The sequence below is a fragment of the Gobius niger genome (genome assembly GCF_951799975.1).
Source record: "Gobius niger genome assembly, chromosome: 1".
In the NCBI taxonomy this organism is placed as follows: Eukaryota; Metazoa; Chordata; class Actinopteri; order Gobiiformes; family Gobiidae; genus Gobius; species Gobius niger.
The window spans coordinates 73,568,468-73,589,393 of record NC_136852.1 but is presented as its reverse complement, the minus strand read 5'-3'; the positions used below and the strand labels follow the sequence as shown (position 1 = coordinate 73,589,393).

Here is a 20,926-nt window from a genome sequence, read left to right as displayed (position 1 = left end):
TTGAATTTTTTTTTTACCGCAGTGGATTACGGCGCCCGCGGTTTAGGCAAAGTGAGCCTCATGAGGCGCCGTCTCCTCTGCTGAAGTTGCCGCAGGCGCCTCTGGAGCTACAACCAAAACTAAACTTTATCATGTCCGACACGACAGCGCAGGATCAGCCTCAGAGACCGAGCCTGAAGTCTGGACATGTTTGTGTGTTTGAAGAAGCTGAAGGACAGTTGATAGAGACAGTTTTCCTGTTTGTGGAACGTGCAGGAAAAAGTGTCTCTAAAGCAGCAAGACTTCGAACCTGTGACTCTGCTGCGTGACCGTCTCTCTCTATAGCAGTAAGCTAACGTTAGCGTGACCGTCTCCCTCTATAGCAGTAAGCTAACGTTAGCGTGACCGTCTCCCTCTATAGCAGGAAGCTAACGTTAGCGTGACCGTCTCCCACAGCGCTATAGCAGTAAGCTAACGTTAGCGTGACCGTGTCCCTCTATAGCAGGAAGCTAACGTTAGCGTGACCGTGTCCCTCTATAGCAGTAAGCTAACGTTAGCGTGACCGTGTCCCTCTATAGCAGTAAGCTAACGTTAGCGTGACCGTGTCCCTCTATAGCAGGAAGCTAACGTTAGCGTGACCGTCTCCCACAGCGCTATAGCAGTAAGCTAACGTTAGCGTCTCCCACAGCTCTATAGCAGTAAGCTAACGTTAGCGTGACCGTGTCCCTCTATAGCAGTAAGCTAACGTTAGCGTGACCGTGTCCCTCTATAGCAGTAAGCTAACGTTAGCGTGACCGTGTCCCTCTATAGCAGGAAGCTAACGTTAGCGTGACCGTCTCCCACAGCGCTATAGCAGTAAGCTAACGTTAGCGTCTCCCACAGCTCTATAGCAGTAAGCTAACGTTAGCGTGACCGTCTCCCACAGCTCTATAGCAGTAAGCTAACGTTAGCGTGACCGTCTCCCACAGCGCTATAGCAGTAAGCTAACGTTAGCGTGACCGTGTCCCTCTATAGCAGGAAGCTAACGTTAGCGTGACCGTCTCCCACAGCTCTATAGCAGGAAGCTAACGTTAGCGTGACCGTGTCCCTCTATAGCAGGAAGCTAACGTTAGCGTGACCGTGTCCCTCTATAGCAGGAAGCTAACGTTAGCGTGACCGTCACAGCTCTATAGCAGTAAGCTAACGTTAGCGTGACCATCTCCCACAGCTCTATAGCAGGAAGCTAACGTTAGCGCTTTAGCTGAAATGCTGATGTGGGACTTTGGGTTGAGGGAGAATGTAACGAGTCGCCTCATAGTGCGGCTGCAGCGCCACCGCCAGCATAAGCCGTGTCCGGATACCTCCGCACGATGGCACAATGCGTTACTGGGCTCCCGGTGGCAGATTCACTCTCGCCGCAGTTTTATGATTTTAACAATGATCACTGTCTGATGGCATTTCCCAAATCTGCAAAGCGAAAGCTCCTGATATAGACGGTTTATCTTCGTTTCTGACGCTATAAATAGTCCATGTAATACCCTCGAAACATCAACAACACATCGTTATAGTTCCTTTACTTTGATGTGAAAAGGCTTTGTCTGTATTATTTTATGTAACAAGCACTGTTTAACTTTTTTTAAACTATGTCAGTTTGTGCAGGACTATCAATACTTTCTGAACATATTAACACACATTAAACAAAAAACGCGATAAAACCGAAAACCGTGATAATTTTGGTCATAATAACCGTGAGGGAAAGTTTTCATACCGTGACAGCCCTATAGAGATATATAGATAGATATCTAGATATAGATTTATAGATATATCGGTCGACCTCTGTTTATGAGTTTTATATTAGCGAGAAGCTGCATTACGGCGACGGCGTCAGGTGAGCTGCAAAAACTAATTTATTGATGAATATTGAGCTTGTTCCATCACAAACAATGAGGAGGAAGTGATTAAAGAGATCAGGTTTCTTCATGGGATTCCAGGCCGTGTCCAGTGGAAACTCCTGACACAGAGTCAGGGGAAACAACTATTGTGGTGATTTGGGCAGGTCAAAGGTCAGCTCTTAGAATGTGCTGCAGCTGCACATGGGACGACCACTCGCTGATGTGCGGTCATGTCAGGATGTGTGAGGCCCGAGAGCACGAGATCAAAATCACAATTTAGTGCTTTAATAAATCATTTACAGTCATTCATTTATCAGACTTAATCCAGGAATCAAACCTGTGACCCTCTGACCCCCCACTTTCACCAAGCCCATTTAGTCCAGTTCAGCTTTACTCAAATCTAAAAGCTTCTTGATGCCTATAGGCCAGTATTGAAAGCAGGAACCGATAAGAAATATTAAATCATTATATTAATTTTTTGATGCTGTTGGTGATCAAAAATATAAAAGAGAAAAAAAAGTGAAACACAAGTTAAAAAAAAAAAACTGCTCGTTTCTTAAATGAAAAAATTGGGGAAAATGTGTTTTATTTTTTCGGTTAAAAAAAAAGTTGGGATAAAATGGTGAAATTAAAAAATAAATAAATAAATTTAAAAAAAAAGGGAACAAACCCTACAATTGGAAACAAACAATTGGAAAAAATACTTGAAAAAAGGGGCAAAAAAATGAGAAAAACTTGTAAAGTGTTTTTTCTGCCCTATTGTCGTTAACCTCTTACCACCTACCTGAACCAAATGCATTCTGTCCTCTATTGGCTGTGTAACACCTCATTTGAAAGCTAAGACCACAAAACTGATCTTTTTCCTCGCGCTGTTGATGTGTTGTGTCACCTTTTGTATGTTTTTTCTTTCTTTTTTTCCATTTTTGTTGAATTTTTGTCACATTTTTGTTGAATTTTTGTCACATTTTTGTCACATTTTGTTGAATTTTTGTTGAATTTTTGTTGAATTTTTGTTGAATTTTTGTTGAATTTTTTGTCACTTTTTGTTGAATTTTTTGTCACTTCTTTGTTGAATTTGTCACATTTTTGTTGAATTTTTGTTGAATTTTTGTTGACTTTTTGTCACATTTTTTTGACTTTTTGTCACATTTTTGCTACGTTTACATCCTTGTTTTCTTCTCATTTTTCGTGGCTATTTTGGTGCTTTTTTTCCCCAAGAAGCTTTTTGATTAGGGTAAAGCCAAACTGGAGAAAATGGGATCCGTTCAGGTGGGAGTTAAGAGGTTAAAGGAAGTCGCTTCACCTGATGATACAAATGTAAAAGAAAAGAAACGGAAGGAAAAGGAATAAATTATTAATCTGTTTTATGCCTCTATATGATTTTCCTTTTCCTCCTCGTCTTCGTCTCCATTTTGACACTTGAGCGTTTCAGATTTGGGTAAAGCCGAGCCGGAGACAGTACAGTGGCTTTGTTTTGTAACACAAAGCACCTCCGAGCTCCAGAACAATGTTGCCGGGTCAGTGTCACATGGAAACTGTGTCACGGATCGTCCGGCTCGGAGCAGCAATAGAGGCTTTGACGGGGCTGAGCTGGAGGATCACATGACCGTGAGGAGCTGAACGTCACACAGGTCCTGCAGCAGAAGAGCCAGATCTCACCAGGAACAAAAGCTGAACGTGAGGCTCCGTCACACAGGTCCTGCAGCAGAAGAGCCAGATCTCACCAGGAACAAAAGCTGAACGTGAGCCGCCGTCACACAGGTCCTGCAGCAGAAGAGCCAGATCTCACCAGGAACAAAAGCTGAACGTGAGCCGCCGTCACACGGGTCCTACAGCAGAAGAGCCAGATCTCACCAGGTCACACAGGTCCTGCAGCAGAAGAGCCAGATCTCACCAGGAACAAAAGGATCCAGATCAGTTTCATCAACCGCCTTCCAGAGATTCATCAGATACTGGAGGATCTCAGGGTATATGGTGCTGCCCCAGAGCAGGTCTTACAGGGAAACCCACCCAACCTGAAGGACAACCCTCAGAACAACCCTCAGGACAACCTGAAGGACAAGCTTGTCCTTCAGCTTGTCCTTCAGCTTGTCCTTCAGCTTTTCTTTCTTTCCTTCAGCTTGTCCAGCTTTTCTTTCTTTCCTTCAGCTTTTCCTTCAGCTTTTCCATCAGCTTTTCCATCAGCTTTTCTTCAGCTTTTCTTTCTTTCCTTCAGCTTGTCCTTCAGCTTGTCCTTCAGCTTGTCCTTCAGCTTGTCCTTCAGCTTGTCCATCAGCTTGTCCTTCAGCTTGTCCTTCAGCTTGTCCTTCAGCTTGTCCTTCAGCTTGTCCTTCAGCTTGTCCATCAGCTTTTCCTTCAGCTTGTCCTTCAGCTTTTCTATCAGCTTTTCCTTCAGCTTGTCCTTCAGCTTGTCCTTCAGCTTGTCCTTCAGCTTGTCCTTCAGCTTGTCCTTCAGCTTTTCTATCAGCTTTTCCTTCAGCTTGTCCTTCAGCTTGTCCTTCAGCTTGTCCTTCAGCTCGTCCTTCAGCTTTTCCATCAGCTTTTCCTTCAGCTTTTCCTTCAGCTTGTCCTTCAGCTTTTCCATCAGCTTTTCCTTCAGCTTGTCCTTCAGCTTGTCCTTCAGCTTGTCCTTCAGCTTGTCCATCAGCTTGTCCATCAGCTTTTCCTTCAGCTTGTCCTTCAGGTAATAATTTTCATAGATTTTCTTTTAGGAAGATTAAACTCAGTGGTTTTAAGTTGCCTTTAAGAGTAAACAAAAGGTTCAGCCTCTCCTGAGACTGAGTGAAGACTTAACCTCTGAACCTCAGCCGAGCGCTTTACCCAAATCTAAACACTAAAAGTGACAAAATGGCGACGGAAACGAGGATGAAAGCGCGACAAAATGCAACAAGAAAGAGCGACAAAAAAGTGTCCAAAACACACACAAAAATTACAAAATCACGACAAAAAAACGAAAAAAATGACAAAAAATGACAAAAAAATGACAAAAAATTAGAAAACACGACAAAAAAACTACATAAAAACTACAAAAAATGACCCCAAAAAAGTACAAAAACACACAAAAAACGACTAAAAAACGACTAAAAAACTACAAAAAATAATAAAACAAAAAACAACTACAAAAAAACTACAAAAAAGTACAAAAAGACAAAAAAAAAAACTACAAAAAATGACAAAAAATGAGAAAACAACACGACAAAAAAACAACATAAAAACTACAAAAAATGACCAAAAAATGACATAAAACCCCAACAAACTACAAAAAATATGACAAAAAAAACAAACTACAAAAAATGACAAAAAAAGTAAAAAAAAGAGAAAAAAATAAAAAAAACACAAAAAACTTTTTAAAAAAAACGACCAAAAAATACAAAAAACAAAAAAGAAAAAAAAACACAACAAAAAAACTACATAAAAACTACAAAAAATGACAAAAAAAACAACTACAAAAAATGACAAAAAAAGTAAAAAAAAATAAGATAAAACCCCCCCCCCCACAAAAACCCACAAAAAAAATAAAAAAAACGACCAAAAAATACAACAACAAAAAAACCAGGGGCTGGATGACGTCAGCGCCGTGTGCCTGAGTGTGAGCAGACCTGACCACGACCTGCTGAAGGTCCTGAAGGCCTTTCTCTGAGTGAAGTCTGAACGTTCTCCTCGTGCATGTGTCGGTTTCCTCATGGACCAAGACCCTGGTCCTGACCAAGACCCAAGACCCTGGTCCTGACCAAGACCCTGGCTCAAGATATGGAGAGGGGTCACAGGTCGCTCCACTTCGGTCGCCCTCCTACAACCACCTACAACCACCTACAACCACCTACAACCACCTACAACCCCCACCAGCACTGACCGGGCCTGTTTTGTGGCCTGTGATCTGAGTCAGTAAATGTTTTTGGAGCGAGGCGTTTCTCCTCAACACCGTCCTTAACCCCTGACCCCGCGGTTCTCACCGTCTCCGTCTGGGCTCGTACGTTTGTGATTTAGGAGTGACCGTGTGTAGCTTTTGGCAGCGCCGCCGCCCGGGGCCCCTCCAGGACCACAGGACCACAGCCGGGCCCCGCCTAAGGGCCAAAGTCAACAGGCTCGTCACATCTACCCATCTCTGAGTAAATGTTTTCCTGAAACGGCCCCTTGTGGGAAAATCCTCTGATAAGGTCTGAGAGCCGAGAGCGGAAACCTCAAAACTACAGAGTCTGGAGCACTTTGTGACATCAGCAGGTGGGCAGAGTTTACAAAAAATACTTGCCCTATTGTCGTTAACCTCTTACCACCCGCCTGAACCAAATGCATTCACTCTTATTTGAAAGCTAAGACCCACAAAACTGATCTTTTTCCTCGCGCTGTTGCTGTGACGTGTCACCTTTTTATTTATTTTTTAATTTTTAATTATTTTTTCATTTTGGTTGAGTTTTTGTCACATTTTTGTTGAATTTTTGTCACATTTTTGTTGAATTTTTGTCACATTTTTATTGAATTTTTGTCACATTTTTTATTTATTTTTGTTGAATTTTTGTTGAATTTTTGTTGAGTTTTTGTCACATTTTTGTTGAATTTTTGTTGAATTTTTGTCACATTTTGTTGAATTTTTGTCACATTTTTGTTAAATTTTTGTCACATTTTTTTTTTATTTTTGTCACATTTTTGTTGAATTTTTGTCACATTTTTATTGAATTTTTGTCACATTTTTTATTTATTTTTGTTGAATTTTTGTTGAGTTTTTGTCACATTTTTGTTGACTTTTTGTCACATTTTTGTTGAATTTTTGTCACATTTTTATTGAATTTTTGTCACATTTTTTATTTATTTTTGTTGAATTTTTGTTGAATTTTTGTCACATTTTTATTGAATTTTTGTCACATTTTTTATTTATTTTTGTCACATTTTTGTTGAATTTTTGTCACATTTTTGTTGAATTTTTGTTGAATTTTTGTCACATTTTGTTGAATTTTTGTCACATTTTTGTTAAATTTTTGTCACATTTTTTTAAAATTTTTGTCACATTTTTTTTAAATTTTTGTCACATTTTTGTTGAATTTTTGTCACATTTTTATTGAATTTTTGTCACATTTAAAAAAAAAAAAATTGTCACATTTTTGTTGAATTTGTCACATTTTGGTTGAATTTTGTCACATTTTGTTGAATTTTTTTGTGACATCAGCAGGTGGGCAGAGCGTTTAGAATAATCCTGCTTATTCAGTCTCTCTTTTTCAAACATGCATGAATCAAAACAACTCAAACAGGAACGCACGATACTGGTTTCTCCGATGCACTCGACCGATATTTTCAACCGATATTTTTGGCTGATTGACATCTAATACACTGTGGTGTCCAAGTGTTTTAATGTGAACAATGACTCCAGTGTTTCACCTTTTAAAATCTCCATTAGTTTATTATTGCTGCTAATCCCATGATGCTTAGCGGTATGACATCACATTCCCGAACTCATTGGACTTAAGACACGTTCTAAACGACTCTAAAGCCTGTTCCCTATTTTGTTTTTTTTACTTTCTAGATCTAGAGTGAGATATTCCTCCTGTGATAAGGCTGTTTTAGGCACAATTAAAGGGACCAGGCTGGTTTCTCGTAAACTAATGAGAGCCGGACTGTTAGCATTGGAGCTGCGTGGCTATAGATACAGGCGGCAACATTTCCCACTCTTTTTAGCCATTTTCAGGCGAAATATGAACTTATTTATCACATACAAATAAAGTCAAGTGTAAATCAGGCCCATATGGATGTTTATTCACAGCTACAAGAAAAAAATGGCAGTCGCTCCAGCATTAGCACGATGCTAACATGAAGCATTCTCCGTTATTCATGTATTTATGGGCTGTTGAACCACTTTGCTCCTCTCCATGTCTTTGTATCTTTATTCAGTAGAAACTATATTCATAATTCTGCATTTGTTAAAGTAGTTTTTGAATAAGTAAAGAAAGTTTAGATTTTTCTGTTTCCGTTTTCAAACATGACCATATATGGGCGAGTCCAGAGAAATGCGTCTGTATCTTCATGCATCAAATGTGATTCATGAGAAACAGAAAATGACGGAAAAGTCAGATTTGCATCAGTAAAATCATCAAACGTTTCCATAGATACAGACGGCATCTCTGGAATCGCCCATATATGGTCATTTTTTAAAACAGTTAAGGGGGAAAACAATTTTGAAAAAATGAAAATTGTCTCTAATTATTAAAAAACTACTTTAACAAATGCTGAATTATGAATATAGTTTCTACTAAATAATGATACAAAGACCTGGGGAGGAGCAAAGTGGTTCAACAGCCCATAAATACATGAATAACGGAGAATAATGCCTAATGCCTAATGCTAACGGTTAGCTAGTGCTTGCTACAACTGCCGTTTTTTCACTTCTACAGAACAATCTGCTGTGAGAAAATATCCATGTGGACCTGATTTACACTTGACTTTATTTATGTGATAAATATGTTGATATTCCACCAGAAAATGGCAAAAAAGAGGGAAAATTGTGTTTCTCTAAAGATTCTATTTTCCCCCTCGGCGAAGCCACGCCCCCTTCTATGACGAGATGCCGTCTGTATCTATGTGACGTTTCTAAAGTAACATCAGGCTCCTCCCCCCGGCGTGTTTCAGACCATGAAACAATGTGACGGCGGCGTTTACGGCTCCGGAAAAGCCTGTTTAACGGTCGCCATGGAAACACATGACTTTAGACGGTAATGACACGAGGGCGGGGTCTGCGGCCATTAGCCTCACGCTGACAGACCTGTGGTTAAGTCTGAGTCAGCGCCGTAAAGGAGGACAGGTGTTACAGACAAGAGATCTACCAGAAACAAACCACATGACTACAGGTGTTACAGACAAGAGATCTACCAGAAACAAACCACATGACTACAGAGCTCACATAAGGTCTGCCGCCAGTTTTGCTTTACCCAAATCGAAAAGCTTCTTGGGCAAAATGGTCAAAATAGCAACAGAAATGAGACAAAAACGCAAGAAAAGGCCAAAAAAAAGTGACAAAAAGTAAAGAAAATGTGATGAAAAAATGGCGACCTCAAAGTTTTGTTCAGGTGTTGATATCGTAAACCAAATAGGCTTTAGTTAAAGTCCTGGTATGGAAAAATGCAGTGATTCTTTCTCAATGGTAAACATGGATGCAGTACACTCTTTGGCCACAAGAATCAAACTGGGGGCGCTGTTTCCCTCCTTTCGTAAAGCATCAACTTTCCCAGTTTTCCAACTTTTATTGCAAAGGTTGTTGACATGACATGTTCAAAATTTACTACGAATATAATTGATACTGAATTGACATTTTCGAAATGATCTAATATCACATTTTCTTTGAGTTAACGAATGAATGATTTAAAGTCACTGTAGGTGCTGCAGATGCAGGTGTTGCAGTCAAACCCCCGCCTCCTCTGGGACTCCAGGCCTGTCCCAGATCTACCAGAAACAAACCACATGACTACAGAGCTCACATAAGGTCTGCCGCCAGTTTTGCTTTACCCAAATCGAAAAGCTTCTTGGGCAAAATGGTCAAAAATAGCAACAGAAATGAGACGAAAATGTGTGACGAAAATGCAAGAAAAGGACAAAAAAAAAAGGGACAAAAAGTAAAGAAAATTTGATGAAAAAATGGCGACCTCAAAGTTTCGTTCAGGTGTTGATATCGTAAACCAAATAGGCTTTAGTTAAAGTCCTGGTATGGAAAAATGCAGTGATTCTTTCTCAATGGTGAACATGGATGCAGTACACTCTTTGGCCACAAGCGTCAAACTGGGGGCGCTGTTTCACTCTTTTCGCAAAGCATCAACTTTCCCAGTTTTCCAACTTTTATTGCAAAGGTTGTTGACATGACATGTTCAAAATTTACTACGAAAATAATTGATGCTGAATTGACATTTTCAAAATGATCTAATATCACATTTTCTTTGAGTTAACGAATGAATGATTTAAAGTCACTGTAGGTGCTGCAGATGCAGGTGTTGCAGTCAAACCTCCGCCTCCTCTGGGACTCCAGGCCTGTCCCAGATCTACCAGAAACAAACCACATGACTGCAGAGCTCACATAAGGTCTGCCGCCAGTTTTGCTTTACCCAAATCGAAAAGCTTCTTGGGCAAAATGGTCAAAATAGCAACAGAAATGAGACGAAAATGTGTGACGAAAAGGCAAAAAAAGGCCAAAAAAAATAAAATAAAATGTGGCAAAAATGTGATGAAGAAATGGCGACCTCAAAGTATCGTTCAGGTGTTGATATCGTAAACCAAATAGGCTTTAGTTAAAGTCCTGGTATGAAAAAAGGCAGTGATTCTTTCTCAATGGTAAACATGGATGCAGTACACTCTTTGGCCACAAGCGTCAAACTGGGGGCGCTGTTTCACTCTTTTCGCAAAGCATCAACTTTCCCAGTTATCCAACTTTTATTGCAAAGGTTGTTGACATGACATGTTCAAAATTTACTACGAATATAATTGATGCTGAATTGACATTTTCAAAATGATCTAATATCACATTTTCTTTGAGTTAACGAATGAATGATTTAAAGTCACTGTAGGTGCTGCAGATGCAGGTGTTGCAGTCAAACCTCCGCCTCCTCTGGGACTCCAGGCCTGTCCCAGATCTACCAGAAACAAACCAAATGACTACAGAGCTTACATAAGGTCTGCCGCCAGTTTTGCTTTACCCAAATCGAAAAGCTTCTTGGGCAAAATGGTCAAAATAGCAACAGAAATGAGACGAAAATGTGTGACGAAAACGCAAGAAAAGGCCAAAAAAAGTGACAAAAAGTAAAGAAAATGTGATGAAAAAATGGCGACCTCAAAGTATCGTTCAGGTGTTGATATCGTAAAAACCAAATAGGCTTTAGTTAAAGTCCTGGTATGAAAAAATGCAGTGATTCTTTCTCAATGGTAAACATGGATGCAGTACACTCTTTGGCCACACGCGTCAAATTGGGGGCGCTGTTTCCCTCCTTTCGCAAAGCATCAACTTTCCCAGTTTTCAAGACTAAAACTGACTAAACTGGTCTAAATGAAAACAAACAAAACAACCACAGGACCAAACGAGGATAAAACCCAAGTCTTGAAGCAGAACGGGAAGATCTAAAGTGCAACTAAACCGGGGACAAACCAGATCTAATCCAGGACTGAATGAGGAGTAAACCAGGATCAAACCAGGACTGAGGTGAGACCGAAGCAGGATAAACCAGACCACAGAGAGACCAAAGCAGGATAAACCAGACCACAGAGAGACCAAAGCAGAATAAACCAGACCACAGAGAGACCAAAGCAGGATAAACCAGACCACAAAGAGACCAAAGCAGGATAAACCAGACCACAGAGAGACCAAAGCAGAATAAACCAGACCACAGAGAGACCAAAACAGAATAAACCAGACCACAGAAAGACCAAAGCAGAATAAACCAGGCCACAGAGAGACCAAAACAGAATAAACCAGACCACAGAGAGACCAAAACAGAATAAACCAGACCACAGAGAGACCAAAGCAGGATAAACCAGACCACAGAGAGACCAAAACAGAATAAACCAGACCACAGAGAGACCAAAACAGAATAAACCAGACCACAGAGAGACCAAAGCAGAATAAACCAGACCACAGAGAGACCAAAACAGAATAAACCAGACCACAGAAAGACCAAAGCAGAATAAACCAGGCCACAGAGAGACCAAAACAGAATAAACCAGACCACAGAGAGACCAAAACAGAATAAACCAGACCACAGAGAGACCAAAGCAGGATAAACCAGACCACAGAGAGACCAAAACAGAATAAACCAGACCACAGAGAGACCAAAACAGAATAAACCAGACCACAGAGAGACCAAAGCAGGATAAACCAGACCACAGAGAGACCAAAGCAGAATAAACCAGACCACAGAGAGACCAAAACAGAATAAACCAGACCACAGAGAGACCAAAACAGAATAAACCAGACCACAGAGAGACCAAAACAGAATAAACCAGACCACAGAGAGACCAAAACAGAATAAACCAGACCACAGAGAGACCAAAACAGAATAAACCAGACCACAGAGAGACCAAAGCAGAATAAACCAGACCACAGAGAGACCAAAGCAGAATAAACCAGACCACAGAGAGACCAAAGCAGAATAAACCAGACCACAGAAAGACCAAAGCAGAATAAACCAGACCACAGAGAGACCAAAGCAGAATAAAACAGACCACAGAGAGACCAAGGCAGGATAAATCGGGGCAGATCTTAGTGCGACTTCAACATGACCTGGAATAAACCGAGAGCTGCAGATTAAAGCTAAACGGCGCAGCAGGAGAGCGCGGTGCACCTGCCGGGATTACTCTGGAAACTGGGGATTACTCCTGACAGTTACTCCTCAGACCTGATTCATCTGAGAATAAAAGGAAAGTTGGTGGAAATGCCAGGAAGTAGCAAAGATTTTACAATGATGTTTTTGTGATGCTTTTCTTATTAAAGGTCATGTTTTTCTTCTTTAAGGAGGAGACGCTGCAGGTTTTCAGCCCATTTTGTGTCTTAACAAAACAAAGAAATGTCCGATATCTTCACAATAACATGTTTAATCATTGCACCGGTTCAAGGTTTCTCCTCAGATTTATTTGTGTAATTGTCATTTCAACGCCCGTTTTCTCACATTGTGGCGACAACATGAACTCCTCCATTGTCAGATCAGTAAAGGATGATCTGATCTTTAGAAGCAGCAGCTCCACCATCACGAAAACAAGAGCCAGTCACTCTGTATCAGACTCATGAACGTAATAACCTGTGTCATGTGACCGGTCACATGACTCACACCTGCTGCTCACACTTAAAGTGCATCTGACGCTTTAAGTTTCTGCTAAAAACAAAGTCAACACAATTATATTATATATATATTATATAAGTATATTTGGCCATTTTCTGTGATGTTTGTCGACTAAAATATTTAGTCTTAATTTTAGTCAAAGTGATATTTTTGACGACTAAAATTGGACTAAAACTAAATTAAAAGTTTTTCATGAGACTAAAACTATGACTAAAATGTCCAGATATTTTAGTCGACTAAAATGAGACTAAATAAAAAAGGAGAGACTAAAATGATCCAAACGTCTATTGAGCGTCTGAAAGAGCCTCAGATCATGTAAATTCTCTGCCAAAGGATCAGCTCTGAGCTTTGTTCATGTGGAGCAGAAACATGAAGCAGAGGAACAACATTAAATATGATTATAATGAATATTATAAATGCAAAGTCGACTAAATTAGTCTTAAATTTAGTCGACTAAATTGACATGCAATTTTAGTCGACTAAAACTAGACTAAAATTCAAAAGATTTTTTTGACTAAATCTCGACTAAAATTACATTACATTTTAGTCAAAAGACTAAAACTAAATTAAAATATGTTGTCAAAATTAACACTGGTTTCTAGTTTCACTTCCTTATTGGACCGACAGGAAGTCACATAGATGAAGGTAAACCATTTTAAACTGTTGCCGTGCCGACCACGTGAAGTCAATGGGAGTGAGTCTTATGGTGCGTTCATGTGCTCCTCGGGAACTCGGGCAAACGACTTGGGGAAAACGAGTGGGGTCAAAACGAGCTTCACGACTTCAGCGCCTGAGAATCAGCCGATCTGATCTTTTATCGCCTAATGTGAGCGTTTTAGTTCAACACTGCGACTTCTCTGAGTTTAGGCTGAGCCGTCGTCATCCTCGTAGTAACAAAACCCGTTCACTAACACTGTCCCTGTTCAAATAAATAAATAAACTAAACTAAACTAAAACTAACGGCGGCAATAAAAACTATTGACTCTGTGCTTAACTTCTAATCACAACAACGCCGCCCAAGAGGTGACTTCCTGTTTCGACCCAGCACGCCAAAATAAAAGCACAGCTCGTCTCATTGATTAGTTCAGCAGCAACATCACAACTATATCATTTGAGGGATTTGTCTGTATACCTGACGTCTTCCTGGACAGTCAGACGCTGGACTTCCTGTCGCCGATCGTTTACATTCACAATTAGCAGGTCCCACACAAATATAGAGAAGCTCAGGATCTGGTTAAGGACGAGTTACTGATGGAGTCACAGAAACGTGTTACAAACATCATGTTCACTGTGAATCTGCCCCAAAGGAAACGCCAGCGGTCGTAAGGGGCGGAGCTTTATCTTAGAGCTAAAGGCTAGTGTTGAAAATGATAATATAACAGGTAAACAAGTAAATATTATTTAAACTAACAGGACGATTCTTTTTTGTGCAGGCTCGTTCAAAACTTTGCGCTAGATTTATTTTTTATTTTGTTAGCTGCGTTAGCCGCATTAGCCGCGTTAGCTGCGTTAGCCTCTAGACAAAAACATCCACCGTTATGAACACGGAGTTTCCTCCAGCGAAGTCGTTACGTCTCATGTAATATTTTCTAACCTGCTCCGTCACATCCGAACTTTTACTCGCCGTCCTTTACCAAATCTTAAGCTGTTGCATGAATAAGATGGTGCTTTTATTTTGGCGAGCTGGATCAAAACAGGAAGTCACTTCTTGGACGGCGTTGTTTTGATTCGAGTCAATTCTGATTCTGACTCTGACCGACAGACTTCAAAACGTCCCAGTTTTGGATTTAATTCCAAGGCTGATACGAGGTTTCAATTACAAAAAACAAGGTGATTTTTTTTTCCTTTTTTTTTTCCTACAGATTTTCTTTTTTTTTTCCCTTTTCTTTTTTTTCCCTTTTCTTTTTTTTTCCTTTTCTTTTTTTTCTACAGATTTTCTTTTTTTTTCCCTTTTCTTTTTTTCCCCTTTTCTTTTTTTCCCTTTTCTTTTTTTCCCCTTTTCTTTTTTTTCCTTTTCTTTTTTTCCCTTTTCTTTTTTTTCCTTTTCTTTTTTTTCCTTTTCTTTTTTTCCCTTTTCTTTTTTTATCATTTTCTTATTTTCCCTTTTCTTTTTTTTTCCTTATATTTTTTTCCCTTTTCTTTTTTTTTCCTTATATTTTTTTCCCTTTTCTTTTTTTCCCTATTATTTTTTTCCCTTTAATTTTTTTTTCCCTTTTATTTTTTTCCCTTTTCTTTTTTTTCCTTTTCTTTTTTTTTCCTTTTCTTTTTTCTTCTACAGATTTTCCATAAATAAACAGCTCATTTTTTTTAACTAAACAAGGCAAATATGTCACAAAACAAACACATGAATTTAAACCCGGCTCGCTTCATTATTCAGACTTTACGGGTGATTTTTACGCACAAAATGACTTCTATGTATATATTATTAAAAAAAAAAAACATGAAATGAGAGAAAACTTGTAATACATTTTCTGTCCATATCGATGTCACTTTTCTACAGCAGGAGTTTCAAACCGATATCTCGAAATACAAAATCATCAGTCATCAGTAATAACGCACGGACTCACCAGGGCGCGCAGAGACGACTCGTCCAGAGCGCAGTAACTCTCCACGGACATGTCGGTTCACCTGAAGAGCCGAGAGTCAGATCCAGACCGGGCCGAGCGTCCTCTGGTCAGCGGGGGCAGCGCGTGGTCCACCTGTGTCCTTCTCCCTCCGCGGTCCCTTCGCTAAAAAGCGTCCTCTTGGATCGTGCGTCCTGAACGTGGCCACTAATGCGCGAGTTTATGAGTTTATCTCGCGCGTGAGCGGCATGTTCGGCTCAGTTTTGTCGTAGTTTCGTCCAGAAAAGGCACAGATTCAAACGCGGGGTCGGTCCTTCCTTCCGCGGGACGTTAGCGGCGTTTTGAACTCACATTTCCCCGTCAGTGAAAGGTGGAATCCCGCCCCGCGTGCGTCTCCATCCCGCTCCGCCCCGCGCGCCCGCTCCCTCCCTCTTTCTCCCTCCCTCCCTCTCTCTCCCTCCCTCCCTCTCTCTCCCTCCCTCTCCCTCTCTCTCCCTCCCTCTCTCTCTCCCTCCCTCCACGGGCCCCTCAGTCTGCAACAGGCGCCCCCTAGCGGTAACAGCGGATGGAACCGTGCGTAAATGTCAACAGGTCAGAGCTCAGAGGAGGAAGAGAAGCCCAAATATTTACTTTAACCCCTTAACTCCCACCTGAACCGAGAGCATTTTCTCCAGTTTGGCTTTACCCCAATCCAAAAGCTTCTGGGAAAAAGGTGAGAAAATAGCGACAGAACTGAGACGAAAACAATGATGAAGATGTGACAAAAAAGTGAGAAAACTTAGACAAAAAACGGACAAAAATTTGACAAAAATTTGACAAAAACACAAAAAAATGACAAAGTGACAAAAAAATTACGAAAAATTATGAAAAATTACGAAAAATTATGAAAAATTATGAAAAAATTATGAACATGTGACAAAAAATTACAAAAAAGTTACAAAAATGAGTTGAATACCCCCCAAAAATGAAGGGGGAAAAAAATCTGATGACGTGAGGAAAAAGGGAATCGAACCCAGGACCTTCGAGCTGTGAAGCCGAGGCTCTAACCGCTGTGCCACCGAGCCGCCCACTTTAAAGAATGGAATGTTTTATCTGTGAGAATCAGTTCTTACATTAAGAGTTGTTGATCTTAGTTTTTCTTAAAATAAGAAAAAATATTCTTTGTCTAAAACTGAAGAAGATTCAAAAAGTTTTTCTTTCTTGTTACAAGAAAAAATTAGCATGTTTTTTTAGCAAATTTATCTGAACAAGAAATGGCTAGATTTTATTTCCTAAAATAAGATTTATTTTTCTTAAAGGGGGGTATTCTGCAAAATTGACTTTTTCCAGCTTTCCATCATGTTATTCTGTCACTCCCTCATTAAAAACATGCCTGAAGTGTTGCCTTGGCACATTCACGTATTTCTGAGTAATCTGTAAAAACTCTGATGGCGGCCATTTTAGGGATAGGTTTGCCTGAGTCCTCCTAGGAACGCCCCCACCTCCTGGAGACGCCTCCGAGCTTTCGTCACCAGCCGAGTAACCAACCACTGCTCCTCAGCAGAACCCCCTCCCCACTGATGCCACAGACAGCGTGTGGAGGGGGCGTGTCTAAAGGCTCAGAGGTTCTTAAAGAGACAGAGGCCTATTTCAAGACATTCACTACAGCCATTTTGAGAGAGACATTTTATACAAGGCAGTTATTCTAATTTACTGCATTTACAGACCAACAGAAGGTTTGCTCATCATTGTAGTGTGATATAGACTGGTGCTATGTGACTGAAAGAAGCAGAAAACCCCCTCTTTAAAAAAACTTTGCTCGGCAAGACATTATTACTTTTTAGGGAAAAAATAAGAACTTATTTCTTGAAGTAAGAAATTTTTTACTTGCTTAGAATCCAGTTTTTGCAGTGTCAAAACATAAAATGACTGACTGCTACACTGCAAAAAGTAAATATCAAGCATTGGCTTAAATGACTTGAATTGAGGAAATGTATCTTGTTTTGAGCGTTTTTCACTCATTTAGACACTTTTCCTGATCGGACCGAGTTTACTTTGCTTGTTTGAGGACATTTCAGACCAGTTCTAGGGTAAATCTGGCTTGAAATAAGAAAGTAAAATTGCCAATGAGATAAGACCAATTTTCTTTCCCCGTTGGCAAAGAAAATGACCTGAAATAAGGACGAAATGTATCGAAACGAGTCAGAAACATCTCAGAACAAGTGAAATAATCTGGGACAAATGCACAACAACTTCTTAACGAGTCAAAACAGCTAAAATTTGGATTATTGTGCTCAAATTGAGATGTTTATACTGATCTAGTTCAATACTTTGTTTTCCTCATGTTCATGCAGTAATCCTTCCTCGCCTCATGGTGGAGTTCCAGTATCTCGTGTTCTCAGCGGGGCGGATGGCGCGGCGGCGTCAGCAGTGATGCGGTCGCTGTATCGGACTGTCGTGGTGAAGAGGGGGCGGAGTCGACCCCGCCCTCACCGATGGTCATGTGATCTGAGTAATGACCGAAAGGACGAGATCGCGGAAACAAGCGGCCGAAATGCGTTTCCTCCACAGGGCGGCTGGAGGAGCTCAGGTACCCGGGAGGAGCTCGGAGTAGAGTCGCTGCTCCTTCACGTCGAGAGGAGCCAGAGCCTCCTGGTCGCCTCCCGCGGGAGGTGTTCCAGTCATGTCCTAGACAGGGCTGCCAACTTCTCACCAAACTTTGGAGTGAGACTTTGATCGGTCCTGAGCTGGGGGGTCTTTTCATGGCGATAGTGTCTCGTAATCGTATTAAGTTCTAACCCAAAAACAAGTCTACGTTTTACATGACTGAGCACATCAGGAGCTGCATATGGATCAGAGGGGGTTTGGCTCCGCCCCACATGACCATCAGAACCTATTGAAAGTGTGGGAGGGCACTCTGAAGGGGGGAAGAATTTTTTTAGAATTCACATGATTTCCTGCAATCTGGTGCATTTTAGATCATAAATAATAATTTTAGCTGGTCTATTTACTGCTGTTAAAGAATTATATTTCTGGGCCCGTTTCAAACTGGGGCCTCTCAGCAAATGCCCAGTGGTCCCTTCATCGCAACAGCCCTGACAAAACAATGACACAATGTCTCTGTTTCTCTGCGTCAGTCATTCCAATTATTACCAACAAAAGTAGCACAAGCTTTCGAAAATATGAACATTTGATCTCTGTGTTTTGCAGTATGTTAAAGCATGTTTGATGATTAAACTTTGAATGATTATTCATTGTAATAACTGCTTTTTCTCTGCCTCTCTCCCTCGCGCAAAAGGGGAAAAAAGCGTAAGTAACAGAGGTTTAGGTTCAATGCGATCTCCTCTGTAACCGTTGTTTATTATTTCATTAGGACTTTTTTTTCTCAAACTCGTTGCCTTGTGCCTCTCACTTTGAGCTCCTCGTGGGGCAGCAGCAGCAGCAGCAGCAGCAGCAGCAGCAGCGGCGGCGGAGGTGACCGGGGCGGAGGAGGAGGAGGCCAGGAGTGGAGTGAGCAGAGTGAACAGGTGGACGATGTGAGTGTCGGGGCTCCTGTAGCCGCCTCGTCACTCACAGGCTCCTTCCGAAACCATCAGATTGCTAAGAGCTCTTACGCCAAACCGGATGTGCGTCAGCCTCCGCCATGACAAGTTGCTTCTGAATTGGTTAGTCAGTTAGGAAGTAGTTAGGAAAAGGAGCCTTGATGCTAACTAGCATGGCCACTTTAGCATAGGGACCTCTGATGCTAACTATCATAGCCACTTTAGCATAGGGACCTCTGATGCTAACTATCATAGCCACTTTAGCATAGGGACCTCTGATGCTAACTATCATAGCCACTTTAGCATAGGGACCTCTGATGCTAACTATCATAGCCACTTTAGCATAGGGACCTCTGATGCTAACTAACCAGTGATTAGGAGCTATGTCCCATAAGCCACTGCGCCAAACCCCCCCTCGCCCCCCCCCCTCGAGTGATTCATGCGCAACCACTGTTGATTGACAGGTGCACATTTAATAATAAAAATAATAATAATTAAAAATTAAGATTCTGCACAAGCCAAACTTTATAAAAGTGATAAATCCATGTTGTCGTCCCCACAGCTCAGTCACATGTCAGTGTTAAAGAGGAAACTCAGGAAACGGATTAAATGCTTTTGTTTTCATTTCGTAGAAACTTAAGCCACATGGATCATTTGCTGCTGTAGCTTTAAGAAACAGCTGCTGAAATAAAATAAGACTAAAGGGAAACGTTTGGATTTATTTTTCTCCTTAAATGTCTTTGTTTGGACACTATGTTGTTGTTGGACACTAGGGGGCGACATGCACTTTTGTTTGGCCTGCGCTCCACCAATAACTTTAAAGAAGAAGAAAAGCAGCTGTTGGTGATGTCACTTCCTTTTCCCCTGTTTAAGGACGGACGGATTGTTCAAATTCTGCTGAAGCTCTAGTTCCCGAACTGCACAGATCTAACAGTCGACCCATGAAAGGTTAAGGAGTTAGTTGCCAGTGTTAGTGCTTAGAGGCGACAATTTGATGGTTTCAGATGCAGCCACGGACCCCACGCGCCTTTTTCTCTCCCATGGCCCGGGAGAGCTGGCGCTGGGGGCGTTCGGGTGCGTTCTCTCGCTGTTTCCCCGGAGCCGCGCTCTAAAACCCTTTCTCCGCAGGCCGCGCTCACGTCCCGCGTGTCGTGCATTCGAATAATACAAAAAATGAGCCGTTCACCTCCGTGAACCCGTTCATATCACATGACTAGAGCCACCAACAGACACACAAACACATGCCAGAGGAGCCGTGGACGGGCACACAGACAAAATGACTTCATGGCTTATATTAAAGACCATTATATTAAAGAATATTACACCATGGTCTGGGTGAATACTGGATTCTGATTGGCTGGTGCATTATTTTGGTGTAACCGCACACGTAGTCCGGTAGTTAAATCACTGGGATGTCACTCCGCTGTGGCGTCGCCATAGCAACGCCTGACACAGCTGAATCAGATAAAGGCGTAATTAGTGACTGACAGGAACGTATGAGATGGATTTAGTGTTTGCTAAATGTTTGTAGAGGAGAGTGAGCAGCTAGGTTAGCTACTGTTAATAACATATGAGCTTTACATTTCTATTGAAAACGGTTAAGGCTATTCATCATTTTCAGACGTACATAAAATGATCCTGCATTGAAGCATATTTGTCTGGATTAGTAAAGTCAAACATAAAAGTTTGAGTTGGGGGGGCCCAGGTGTGAGCGACTCCACCGCAGCTGTTTCCATAAACAGTTGAGCTGGTTGAGCTAGCTAGCTTTAGCTTCAGGTTAAACCTTGTAAAAGGTAAATAACTCCTGCCCACGAGTGCCGCATATCGGTGTTTCCTTCCAGGGAAAAGTGTTTCCGGGTTAGTCCTGTTGTGTTGTGATTCTGTGCTGATGTTGTGTCGTTGAGCCTGACTGAGATCCTCGTAAAAGCTGCGGAGAATGACTCGCTCTGAGACCAGCCTTCAGTGACCGGCTAATAACCCACACAAAACAGTCCCGTAGTCTGGCAGATTTAGTGACTTTAGTCAATGAAAAACACATTTATTATAAATGTTACGTTTGTGGGACCCTGGTATAAGCGGATTAAACAACGAGGAGCCGCGTTAGACGTTATAATGCAGGAGGAACAACACTGTGTCGTGCATTATAACCGTCTAATGCGGCTCCGAGTTGTTTAATCCTGACTTATAATAAA

The 20,926-nt window shown here is 41.2% G+C and overlaps 1 protein-coding gene across 1 annotated transcript in view; it reads right to left on the bottom strand.

The window, feature by feature from the left end:
- LOC306977427 (smoothelin-like) overlaps window positions 1–15,350 on the bottom strand; it is a gene marked incomplete at its 3' end in the record, with an annotated part of 55,633 nt that extends 40,283 nt beyond the window's left edge. Inside the window, exon 1 of the mRNA XM_079575729.1 lies at window positions 15,217–15,350. Within this exon, the coding sequence (XP_079431855.1) occupies window positions 15,217–15,267 (51 nt within the window). The 5' untranslated portion in view covers window positions 15,268–15,350. The remainder of the gene's footprint in view (window positions 1–15,216) is intronic.
- Window positions 15,351–20,926: the final 5,576 nt, after the last annotated feature.